Raw genomic sequence first — 14,043 nt, forward strand, 5'->3', positions numbered from 1 at the left:
CTTAGGGTCATTGGGATCGCAACCCTCTATATTAGTGAAGTGGTCCCAAATCTTAGATGGAAGTCTATCACCATTAACAATAGCTTGTTGAGTTTCTGTTTGTATTTGAGGGGGTGCAAAAGTAGGTAGTGGAATGGGAGGCCATGTATTTGGTTGATTGACCTCAATAAAAGGACTAGGAATATGTTCAGTAAGGGGATTAGATGTGGAAGCAGCGGCATCCATGATCTAATTACATCAACATAAATAACAATCACATATACATACAAGCAATTAAGGAAGCAATAACCAAAAAATTAAGCAAGCAACCTGCAACTTAATTAAAACATATACACAGCCATTTAACAACCGTTCAAGTAGCTTTCTCAATGCTAAAATGACACATTAGCTTGAATAATAAAATAATAACATTAGCTTTCTCATTGCTAAAATCACAATAGTAGGACATAATCAACTAAAATCATAATAGTATAATCAAACAATAGGATAATCAATAATTAAAAAATTTTGCAATCTTTGAACCCTAGAAACAAAATCAAACAACAAACAACATGAGTGAACCTAAAAAAAACCCTAGAAACAAGATCAAACAGAAGAAAAAAAAAAGTGAACCTTAATAAAATAAAAAATTATCGACCTAATGCCAGCAATAGAGAAAGCCCGCTGACCACAGCGCTGGAAAGCTTCAGTGAAGCCATGAGGCAGGCAGATCAGTGTGAGGCAAGTCGGTTTGTCGGCAATGATAGATCCCTGAACAGACCTAGTTATAATGCATTCACTTAATTAAATCAATAATCAACTATTAGATGCAATCATAAAAAATTTAAGCTTGAAACTAATTAAACTCTAAACAAGGAAACCTTATTTTATATCTTAACTAAAAATGAGATGTTATTAAGTAATAATAGAAACTACCAAAAAAAACAAAGTTGGAAAATTTTAAAATCTCTTTTTTTGACATTTTATATACATACATACATACATACATACATACATACATACATACATATATATATATATATATATATCCTTACATGTTTATATTCTTCATATACCATTACTTTTAAAGTTCTAAGGAACGGTGCTACCTCTCATTTAACATCTTTGTTATGCAAATCATCAGCCGTTAAATATATGATAAGGAAATGTAATGTGTAGAGTTTACATAAAGCATGTGTAACAATTCACATTTTAAAAAAAAATTAAAGAAAAAAAAAGGTATATATAAGGTCTTTATTAACTTGAAAGACCAATTTTTTTTTTTTTTTGAACGTGAAAGACCAATTGTTAATAACTATAACAATAACTACAAAAAAATAATAATAATATCAATGAGATTACCCTAAAAAAATTATCACAAATAACACGCGAGTTTGTAACTAGTAATATTTAAAAAAATAACGAATAAAACCATGCAAAGTACGGGTTAACAACTTGTATCAAATATACTTTGAACTTGCTTGTTTGTTTTGCTGCGATATGTAATGGTGCAAATTAAATAAGTTTGGTACATGTGATGACTAATAGGTCATGTAGTCAATTTGATCTGGTTACCTACTCCAAAAATAAATAAAATGACTTGGTTAAATTATACCAAATACAATCTGGACCCGGATTCAATCAGGATGAAGCTAGAAATGGATAATGATGGTATTATAGCTTCATTAACGGACCGGGTCCATACTCATACGGACCCAATGAGTTTTTCCATGAAATTGCATCCATTACTCATCAGTGGATTTACCAAAATTTTAATCATCAAGACATCACACAAATTCATGTACATTGAATAGCAAAAAAAAGAAAAGAAAAAGGAAATAGACTAAATTGAAACAATAAATTAAGTTTGTGTATCATGTTACTTAATTATCATGGTGAGTGTATGTTCTCACTTTGAGTAGGCTGTGTTAATTAGGTATTGTTAATTTTAGGCTTTTAATCCTCGCTCTCGTTATAAACTTGTGCATTTCGCATAAAATTCCTATTAAATTAGGCGATGTTGAACCCAAAACCTCTCTCTCAAATTCAAGTAATTAACCTCGAGTGACTTTAATATACTTCGAGTAACATAAAATTGGTTACACTCAAACAAGGGCCAAAATGGGCAAGTGCCCTTTTTGTGCAAAAAAATCAGCGTTTTGTCCCTTTTCCCAAACTAATTAGGGAAATGCCCCTGTTTTGAAACTCGATTTTCTCAAAATCGAGTTTTAATGTAAAACTCGATTTGTAGAAAATCGAGTATGGGGCGATCAAACTTAAAAAAAAAAAAAAAAAAAAATTGCATGGAGGTCGAGTTCTATTAAAAATGCCACTATAGGTATTTAAAATGCCACTATAGGGCTCCCTATGACGATCAAATTTAAGAAAAAAACTTGCATGTTAAAACGCCACTATAGGGCTCCCTATGGAGCGATCAGACTTAAGAAAAAAACTTGCATGTTTTAAAACGCCACTATAGGGCTTTAAAAAATTGCATGGAACTCGAGTTCATGGAGCTCGAGTTTCAGAATTTTTTTTTTTTTAATTTTCAGTTTGCTATAACTCTATTGTCCAAAAATCGAGTTTCAAAACTGGAGCATTTCTCTAATTAGTTTGGGAAAAGGGGCAAAACGTTGATTTTTTTAAACGAAAAGGGCATTTGCCCATTTTGGCCCTCAAACAAGGGGAAAGAAAAATCAGATGTGAATTTGAATAAAGCTCGACCCCTTATTAAATATTTATTTAGAAGGACCTAAAAAGGACCCTAGTAATTAGAAAATGAGATCCATAATCGCCTTTAGGAATGTGATTACCTTCCTTTAACTCTACCACTTGAGTACAATAATCCAAAGCTTCATTAAAAATCTTCACATACTCAAATGCCTGAATATACTTAACCTCCTCATAATATTGGAGACTCTTTGAGATCAACAAGGGTCACATTTAGTGAAGTAAAGCAAAGCGATCGTACGAACTGATTATGAGTAGTGCATTTTTTAACAAATTATAAGCCTTCACTAGGGTCTCATTAGCTTTGGGCAAGGTCAACTCCAAGGCAATCCTAGGAAGGTCAGTAAGATTTGCACTAGAGCTGCGAGGATCTGACTCCAAAGTTGAGATGCAAACATCAGGAAACTCAGTATGGCTGCAAGTTTTGTTTATTAGGGACTTGCCAATCTCATTACCAGCTGTTGTGAAATGGTGGCTTGAAAACAAGCGAGAAAGTACAATTTGAATCACTAAGGAGGCTAAGAAAAACACCGTATTTTATGGCCATTTTCGACTACACAGTGGAAAAACCTATTGACGAAAGGTATTTGCTGTGCCTATATATTTATATTGGAACAACTAGGAGTAATGTTCCGAGACTAAATATACATGGAAAGGCTTTGCCAAGAAAAGAAAACTTTACCAAGAAAGGAAATCCATTTCAAATGTAGACTATACAAGTAACTTCCAAATTTCAAATAAGGAAACATGCTTGGCTCTTGATTGTTCATTCCCTAATACATTGATTTTTGGTTTTTCTCACAGAATTGCCACGTAAGCTTTTGAAGTCCCACAATTTTATACCTTAGTGTGTGTATATATATATATATATATATATAAATTGAGTTTAAAATACATATTAGATTTAAATCTCAATTCCTTTCAAAATAAAAAAAATTTAAATCTCAGTTAGAATTGTCCCACATGATATTTTCTTTATGGCAAAGTTTGACCTAAACTTGATTGTACTCTAAGGCTATAACTTCCACAAAAAAATTAATATGGCTAATTATTTTGAAAATCTAACTATTAGATTGCATTTTTTTTTTAATGTCCTTAACACACGTTATGTTTTGTATCAATCTAATATTATTTATAATTCGATCCATAATCTTATTTTTAATGCAAAATTTTAGACTACAAAAACTTGAAATTTAAATATTTGATGATAACATAGCCATTGATCTTTGATCTTCGGTCTTCTGGAAATTTTGTAAGCATCGATGTTATAAGGAAAAAAAATGTAAGATATCGGTGGATTTTCACATCCAATAAGTTGAGTTGTAGCCTTAGGTTATAACCAAATTTGTTACCAAACTTCGTCTAAAAAAAAAGCTTGTCAAACTTTGTCCTTTTCTTTAATGACAAAGTTTGGTGACAACTTACAACCAACATTGAGAAGATGTCAAGTATCCATGTCATGTGCAATGCACGTAAATTACTAAAGCACACTTAAGTGATAGAATAGGTAGTTCCACACTTAATGATAGAATAAGTTAGGTTACAATCAAGTTGGTAATTAAACTTTGTCATTTTTTTAGATGATAGAATAAGTAGTTCCATATACAAACACAATTATAACAAATATCTATTATAAATATGGTAATTTTAAGTTTACATTGTAAATAAATGTAAACTTACATTACATACTAAATAAATGTGTACAATGTTGTACACATTTGTTTAGTCTACAATGCAAATCTTACATTGCTAATACAATGTAAATTAATAATTTTCTTTTATATATTTAATAGTTCTAGTTAAAACAAAATTATTATAAAGACTAAATTGCAAATTACACCACTAAAATTTTGGGTTGTTTGGATTTTACACCATGAAATTTCAGAATTTGTATTTTACCCCTTGAAATTCTATTTTGTTAAGTGCCATATAAGTTTTGCCACACATGTTTAGTTCATCCAATAAAATGATGCCACGTCATTTTTATTATGTCATGACATTTTAATTTTTTAGGCTACAAAAATGATGTGGCGTTATTTTATTGGACAGACTAAACATGTGTGACAAGTTTATGTGGCACTTAATAGAAAATATGGATGGAGGGGCTGTTCATGCAAAAGGAATAGAACTTTAGGTGGTAAAATCTAAATTTTGAAACTTCAAGGTGTAAAATCCAAACACCTCCAAACTTTAGGAGTGTAGTTTGTAATTTAGCTAATAATAAATACCTATTAATAACAACCATAATTATATATTAATAGTTCCATATAAAAGCAAAGTCATAATAAATGCTTATTAATAACTACCGAATTATATGTTAATAGTTCCATGTAAAAACAAAATCATAATAAATAACTATTAATAACTACTATAATTATTAGATTCATTTAATATTTTATACATAAACACAATCCAAATAAATGTGTGTTAGTGTTAAACACAATCATAATAAATATCATGTTTATCTACAAAATAAAAGAGGGAGGGAAGGGTACAGAGAGGGTGTGCGCTAAATGCTCAAAATTTAGTTCAGGACACTATAGGAGGTCTCTAATTCATTTCAATGTTTTGTCCAATATCTGCTCTAATACATTTTAGCTCATTAATCACTACACTTGAAGAAAAAGACTTTCTCTCCTTTTCAAGATGAAATTAAACATTTCACTAACACCTTATCTTCCATATTAACTCTCATATATATATATATATATATATATCTTTACATTTATATTATCATTTTTATTCATTTGAATTATTTAATATTAAAATGCTTAAGCATTTACTACAATGGATGAAGAGTATGACAATCTCTCAATCAAAAAAAAAAAGAAAAAGGGTGACAATCTCAAAGGAGGAAGGTGTTCGAATTCCAATTGCTAGGACAATGAAAAAACCGGGCGAACAAATATCTAAGTTCGGTTTGATGGCCAAGCTCCAGTCCAACAAACCTTTCAACCAGGAGGCATTGAAGAATACCCTAATCCATCTTTTTTTCCTTTTTTATTTTTATTTTTATTTTTGAAGGGGTTAAAATTAGCATGACGAGCCTTCATCACGTTGGGCCTGACGGATCCTAGCCCATGGACCGGCAGTAGGTGAGAGCCCAGGGCCTAGCATGACTTAAAATACTTGTTACACACGTTTGAAATCTGGTAGAATCCTAAAGGAAATCAGAATCCTAGTGCAAGGAGAATTCCGGAAGATACGCGCGTTAATAAAAGACCCTCTCTACAAGGAAATGTCTTGTCCATCACGTTTGGGATTACTCAAGTAGAGTCCTATAAGGAAAAGACTTCTACATCAAGGAAGAAAGGCCAACCTTCTACTACTATAAAAGCCCTAATACCCTCACAAATCAAGGTACGCATAATTTCCCCTTTTCTAGCACTCTAGAGTTGAGAATAGTTCTAACTTGACCTTCGGAGGGTATTTGGCCGGCACCACACTAGTGCCCTCTGTTAGATCATTTCTTTCTTCTTGCAGGTTGTTAGTTCAAGCATTATAGGAACTTAAGAAATCTTTGGCAATGTACATCGTCAATTTGCGTACAGTGTTGAGAAAGAGCTCCAATATGGTCCTTGGCTCCGGTCTAGAGTGGTAAAAGTAACAGAGGCAACCGTTCAACTTCCATTCATTCAAATCTTATTCAGATGAATCAACAGGTGAGCATGAGCTTGATAAGGCACTAATGGGGTGGAGTGTTGCAGGTTGTTAGTTCAAGCATTATAGGATAATTTGGATTACAATGTGCTTGATGAGATGGTTTATGTGCATGCAACAAGTCAAGGTGAGAATTTTAAGGGGCATTGAGGTTGAGTGGATGACCTGATAAGGGATGTGGATTATGTTTATGTGCATGAGGTAGACACGTGTGGTGCTAGAGGTTTCGAAGCTTGACAAGCAAGTTGATAGTTTTACTAAAAACTTATGTCGGCCAAGTGTTTTACCTGATTTAGGTTCTGTTTAGATACTATTTATTTTGCTAAAACTGAAAATTTAAAGTACTGTAGATAAATGTAAAAATTAGTTGAAATAATACAGTAGAACTTATAAATAGTGCCAAAAAGTGCAATAAGACCTCTAAATAGTAGCAAAAATAAACTGAATAGTAAAATAATTTATAATTTTAATCCACATCCAAACACACACTTAAGTGCATCTAGGACCAACTCAATGAGGCTTGAGGAGGATGAGATAGACCATGAAATGATCATGCTTAGACTTAGAGAGTTCACATTGACATTTCCTCAATAAAACTCTTACTAATTGTTTCCTCTCAAAAAAATAAAAAAAAAATAAAAAAAAACACCTTTTTGTAACATGTGAATTGTGATCTCAATATTTCCTTCATTGTTCATCTATACTACTATTTAAGGGGCTGGTCCTGTTTGGACCAAAATTTTTTTTTTTTGTTTCAAAATATCCCTACAACCTACGTTTAAGTAGGGGTAAAACTTGGTAAAAATTCTTCTTTAACTTCCACGTTAAACATTGCCTATTAAAAATGACCACTCTCCTAATAGTTTTCAAATTGTTTTATCCATTTATAAAAAAAAAAATTAAAATTAAAACAAACACAAGTTTTCTATACTGATTAAAAAAAAACTGTATACCCACATTTTAAGTACCCTTAAAAAAAAAAAAAAAAAATTAACCCCACGTTTTAGGGTATTGGATATAAACAAAAATTATCCTTATTTTCCTATCTTTATCACTACTTTGGATAACTGTCTTTTTTTTTTTTTTTTTTAATCTTTTTTTCAATTTTCAAAATAAAACGTTTGAATAAGAAAAACACAATTTTCTTTGTAAAACCATATATGCCTTACTGATAATAAAAATAAAAAATAAATAAAAATAAAACAGCTGTACACAAATTTGAGACATTAACTTCATATTTCTACCCAGCATTTTTAAATTTTCCCCTTATCATTAACCGGTTTTTTTATTTCAAGTTAAATATATTTCAAGTTTCTAAATTATCATCCAAATTAAAAACTCCTCAATGCTAGCTACAAATTTTACCTTTCCACTAATTTCTCCCCACTATTAGCCATTACTTGATCGATTATTCAATCAACCCACTACAAAAGCAGTTAACCAAAATCACAATACTTACCCCTACCTCCAGATCACATATAATTTTTTTTTTTTTTTTTGATTGTGGAAAGTACCTTCAATGTTGAAGAGGGGTACTGCACCTCTAGATTACAAATAAAATTGATTTTTACGGTTGTAGAAAGCGCCTTGAAAGTGTGAAGAGGGGTACTACATAGGAGGTATGTGTTTTTCAATGAATATAACTAATATTTGAATTTTACATAAATATTTACACGTGATATGTATTCTTTCATTCTTTGTGATAATTTCTATTTTTCTTGAACAGGGTCACTAAAGTTTTACAGTCACCATAGAAATAGATACAGGAAAAAGAAACTCTACTTACAAAAACAAAAGATTTTTTTTCTAATTGTTCTTGTTCAAAAAAAAAAAAAAAAAAACCTTTCTATCTCAACTGTATCTTAATGTACATAGCTCATTTCTTTTTTCTTTTTTAATAAAGAAATATAAACAGTCTTCTAACTCTCTTTTTTTAATCACCATCACCGACCATTTGTAAAATTTGATGAGGATTACGTAATTTGTAGTTGGTTTTTGTTGAATTTAGGTAGGTTACTTTTGTTAATCCTTAAACGCATAACACTCATCACACTCCTAGGTATTTTTGTAATTGAAAAAAATAGTAATCCCAATTTATAATATATGCAAATTATTAACATTTACTCAAAAAATAGAAAAGCCTCTAAGCACGCACGTGAGCGCATGCTTAGAGGCTAGTTCTAATTAATAGAAGTTCCCCTTCCATGATCTTATAACTTTAAAATTGCCCCACATAAAGATGGACTATTTGATTATGAAAATTACAAACTGGCGCAGGCCAAAATGTTAAATGAAGCCATATCAAACCTTTTCTTCATAAGCACTATCAAAAACCAACTAACGCTTATAAAAATAAAAATAAACCTACTAAGCATAGCGAAGCTCTTCAGGATATTTTCCTTGCATGAGCATCAATGGGGAGGGGGAGAAATTGTTATATAATAAAAAAAAAGAATGAAAAATGAAAGAAATATTGCGAACAGCATAACACACTGAATCTTCTGTGAACAGCAGTTTGAAAGGGTAACATCATGAATTTCATCATGTATACACCTACAGAAGATGGTGGTCATATTGCCACTGTAACACAAACAAAATCCCCCCCTCCCAATCCCCCCCTCCCCCCAAACCAAATACTCATTAAACGTGCACCCTCCATTAAAATTGTTTGTTATCTGGCAGTATAATTCACTGACCCAAGATGTCTGATATGGACTTGTCGATGATTTTAAAAAGCTCTTCTCTGTGGAAAAAGAACAAAATCCACGTAAGATTTGTTGCAAGCAATGGACAGACTGTACTAATTAGCCACTTATTTCTGTTCAATTAAGGATGCAATTGCAAAGATATCATGCAATGAGTAATATCCACATGTTTCAAGGAAAAGCAAAACAAAAGGTCATTGTAATTTTCCTTACCTATCGGGCTTGAATAGGAGATAGCGATATATAAACCACTGAAATGGATGGAGAAGTTCAAGTTAATATTTGAATTTTGAATGGCAACAGTGAGACATAAACAGGACAGTTAAATATCAAAGAAACATGCTTCCTAGGGTTGCCAAGACAAAGAAGTTAAAGAAAATAACATTTGAATTTTTACAAATTTATAGGGTTGATATGATGGATACAAGACTTCAAATTTTCTTCTCTGCCTCCATTCTTTAGAAATATATCAAATAAATATTGAGTACGTACCGAAGAAAACAGTATCCCAATAAATTCTAGCACACCAGGGATGAGTGGCAACTTGTCAATGGCCTGTTTATAATACAGAAAACTATCAGAATTCCTATTAAACTGAAGGTATAATGAGAGGATACATCTGCATGGGAGCATGTAAGTAAAAGGATCTGCTGTAAATATAATTAGTATTATTAAAGATATTGGTCTGGACTTTGGTGGCTAATGTCTGCTAGATGATCTATCAAACTTGGTAAAAAATCATCAGGAGACATGGCAACTTTTGATAGTGGATTTCTCAACCCAACTCCTAGGCATACAAAGTTGAATGGATACAACTCGTACATAATAACTGTATGATAAAAGAAAATGGCAGATGTCTCTCCAAATCAACAATTTCCATCTTCAATCACAACAATACTTGTGAAATGGCAGTAAATAATTCATTTTATTTCAAAAAATCTCTCCAAAATTTTGTCACAACATATTAATTCTGCAATAATGCTAAAAGGCAAGAGTTCTGGCAATCACCGTAATCACATTTACCGACGCCCAAAAAGCAACTATAGCTGCAAACCCCAAACCAATAAGAGCAAGCCGATCTTCAGATTTATCCCACTGTTCAAATAGAAAGCCAAATAAAAAATAGCATCATATATATCATAAGCGATAGAATTTTCTATACCAAAGAAAATGGAAACTGCTCCTTAATGTAAAAATAGAGGACAAACTTGTGACAAGATCTGCAGGAAAAAGGAATCCCAGATCCTGCTTTACTACCAAGTACCCCTGAAACTTACATTTTTTATTTTTTAAGAGCATTAGCTTTGTAGTTTACAAACTGAAGAAGTTATGAACTTTATATGTTGAAGAGAAATGGAGAATGGTGGGAAAAAAAAGGAAGAAATACACCATAACTTGCATTTCCCAAACAATTTTTTTTTATTTCTTTGATCAATTACTTTTTCCTCATTTATTTGGAAGATTTTGACCATCTAAGAGAGTGAGAGAGAGAGAGCAACTTACGACATTTTGAACAGATTTAACAATACTAAGGGAGGTTGAAGACTCAGATCCTTCCCCAGTGGCCTTCACAATTACAGTAACGCGAGTCTGTCTCTCTGCAATGTGAGAAAATCCTGAACCACAAAAAGTAAAAATTGAAGCAGCCATGAGTGTCATGTTACAATAGATTGAACTGGCTGAAAGTCTGGTGGTTAACTACAAGATTACACATATGAATCCAAACATAAGGTTTGTGTGCATGGGAACATTAACTGAGAAATTGATTCAAACTATAATATTTTTAGCCTTTGAAAGTTCTTATAACCTAACATCAATGTTTGGAATTTGGATATATACTCCTGCTAATGTCTATGAACTAATCAAAGCCAAAACATGTTTGCAAGCACCTTTGATCTACTTTTACTAAAATCTACATGGATTTCAGTTAGCATTGTTAAATTATCGATTCTTCCAAAAGCTTAAGCTATTGGGAAGTGATAAATTTAATAATTTAACTACATAATTCTAACACTCCCTCTCACGTGTGGGCTCAAACTATCTTTTAATAGGTGAGGCTCAACATGTGAGATTTTAAATGTGAGGTAGAGTGAAGGAGACAAAGATCAAACTCAGAACCTCCTGCTTTAATACCATGTTAAATTATTGATTCTCCCAAAAGTTTAAACTATTGGAAAGTGGTAAATTTAATTACTAAACCACATAATTCTAACAAGCATAATAATTGATGCCATTATTCTCATGGTTATATGTTGATGTTACCATTTACCAAACCACCAATTCATGGTTAAGTAATTTGGTCATCATGTGACCATTTTCTTTTGGTGGTAAGTTACACACAATCAGCGAGTTTTGATCCCATAACCTGACACAACCTCACCCTCCACCCATTCTTGTGGGAGGAGGATGTGCCATTTAATCCAGAGCTCGTTGGCTGATTTACCAAAATTTTAATCCAGATATCACACAAATAAATGTATATTGAATAACAGATCCATATAACCAAACCTATATAATCACATATCCCTAAATATGCACATTTTATCTGAACCTAACTCTCGAAATTGTTCCACTTTTAACCTGGGATGCACGGACGCGGCATCCAACCCAGCGCACCCGCGTCCGACGCGGCGGGACGCGGCAACGCGGGAGGGACGCCACAGACCGCGCGTCCGTGCCGCGTCCCGCCACGTGGCAGCCCCGAATCGGGCCGATGCGGCTGAAATCGGCACCGACGCGGCCCAAATCGGGCTGGCTCGATCCGTATCGGCCGTATCGGCCATATCGGTCAATATCGGCCGGCGACCGATACGGCCAAAACAGGCTGGAATCGGCCGAAACAGGCAGAAATCGGCCGTGAAAATTGCCGGAGAGGCCGAAATTTCGGCCTTAGATGCATTTCTTGCCTTATTCTTTCTTTGTTTTGTGAATCAAGTATATTAATGTGTTTTTTAAGAAAATTTTAATAGTAAAAATATATAGAAAATATAAATAAAAATATTTTTAATAATTTTTTAATCGCCGAGTCCCGCCGCACCCGCACCCTACTTTTTCAAAAATTGCCGAGTCTCGCACCCACACCCGCACCCGCACCCGAGTCTCGAAACGCACCCGTGCTTCATAGCTTTTAACCTAAAAGGCCGGACTTAATATCCATACACGCACAAAAACTAAATTATTTATTTATATTCATTTCATCACTATGTCTCAAACATAACACTAGAAATAATGCTATTATAGAACAAAATAAGTAACCGTATTTGAAGTATATTACTTGAACTTGAACTGAACCATTATGGTACAACTGTAACTAAAATAAGACAAAAAAGAATATAAAGTTCCTTTAGAATCCAAAAGGCTCACCTCTAATAGAAGAAACTGGAACTTTCTGCAGAGTTGTGAAAAGGGTTTTTCTACCATGTAACAACAATGGTGGGGGCAAGCTAGCAACAATGGAAGCCATGCCAATCTGCAAAGGAAAAATTAGAAAAAGAAAGAAAGAAAATTTAGTCCAATGACCAAAAAAGACAAAAATCAAATTCTGAGAAATGGGTTATCTTGTTCAAGGTTCAAAGAGTATCAGGTGGTTGAAAATATAGCAGAGATTCTAAGTGGAAAGAAGGAAATGGGTTTTACCTTTGTTGTTGCAGAGAGAGAGAGGAGAGAGAGAGTAGGAGTAGGGCTGTGTGCTCAAAGCGCTATGCACCACAGAAATGTCAAATGTGGTGTTGTTTTTGAGTTTGGCGTCTCAACTCTCAACGAGCACCATAAGAGAATTTGACCAAGAACAATTGGGTCCAGTGTGTGATATCCAAAGCGATTGACACCTCTCCATGATTGGCCAACACAGTCCAAAATCTTGGATTATTGATTAACTATAAGGCCGAGGCTTTGGTCCTGTGCATGTAGCGCACTGGCCCGTTAAAAAAGTGAGATGTGTTTGAAAATTGACATGTTTTTATAATCTGTTAGTACAATTGAACACTATCCAATTGTCGAGTAAGAAATGTCACCAACCAAAATACTTTTCTTTTATTTTTTTCCTTTATAAATAAAAAGTCACGTTAATGGATGTCCTCAAAATAATTGTTAATATATTAGGAAAAATTTTAATATCATTTTCATGAAAAATATAAAAAACTATTAGAAAAATTAATTGCTTCGTTATTTTTCCATAAAATGGAAGAAAAATAGTTCATAAACCAATGTCATTAAGACCATCGTTAATATTTCCTGCAAAAATGCATATGTATCAATGCCTCATAAAGGATACCTGTCCAGACTTATATTTTTTCGTGTCAAGATTGAATTTTTCACCAAATAGGGTCTACTTGAGGCATTGACATGTGTACGTTTTGCAAAAGTTGTTGCAACTTAGTTTGTAGCAAATCATTATCCTAAATAAAAAAATATTCTAGAAACTAGAGCCCGTTTGGTGAGAGATTTCTAGTAACGTTGTTATTGTTTTGTAGAAATACATGTGAGTGAAAAAGTGAGTAAAAATATGTGTAATGTTATTTAAACACTGAAAATTGTTGTTTAAACAATAGTAACAAATACCCTAACAATTTTTTTTGGGGAAGATAGAGATTAGAGACAACATATTTGATTGCGATGGATTCACTTTATACATTTTAAAAAAATATTTTTTATATAATCAATTATTAAATTTACAGGAGATTTAGCGGTTAAAAAAAGGATAATTGTCCATGTCATCGTTAAAAATTTATTGATGGCCATAGGTCGATAGCTAACTAGTAATTCCAAAGTGGCTAATGTACTCCCTTTTTCTCTTCCTAATTGGTTACAAAGCTCTAAATTTTAAACGTTCAAAGAAAGTGAACAAAAAGGACCACAAAAATCTGGTCCCGTTTGGTACGTGAATTCAAATACGTGTTTTTAGTTTTTAAATAACATTACACGTATTTTCACACTTTTTCACCGACACATATTTTCAAAAAAATTGAAA

The 14,043-nt window shown here is 32.7% G+C and overlaps 1 protein-coding gene across 1 annotated transcript; it reads right to left on the reverse strand.

The window, feature by feature from the left end:
* Positions 1 to 8,831: 8,831 nt before the first annotated feature.
* On the reverse strand, positions 8,832 to 12,876 carry LOC126725441 (protein CURVATURE THYLAKOID 1C, chloroplastic). The gene is made up of 7 exons (XM_050430189.1): positions 12,711 to 12,876; positions 12,438 to 12,543; positions 10,578 to 10,690; positions 10,083 to 10,169; positions 9,567 to 9,629; positions 9,288 to 9,325; positions 8,832 to 9,112 (listed from the first exon to the last, which is right to left on the reverse strand). The coding sequence occupies exons 2-7, from the start codon at positions 12,535 to 12,537 to the stop codon at positions 9,058 to 9,060; spliced, it is 456 nt and encodes a 151-aa protein (XP_050286146.1). The 5' UTR covers positions 12,538 to 12,543; positions 12,711 to 12,876; the 3' UTR covers positions 8,832 to 9,057.
* Positions 12,877 to 14,043: the final 1,167 nt, after the last annotated feature.

This window comes from Quercus robur, chromosome 5 (genome assembly GCF_932294415.1).
Source record: "Quercus robur chromosome 5, dhQueRobu3.1, whole genome shotgun sequence".
NCBI classification, from domain to species: Eukaryota; Viridiplantae; Streptophyta; class Magnoliopsida; order Fagales; family Fagaceae; genus Quercus; species Quercus robur.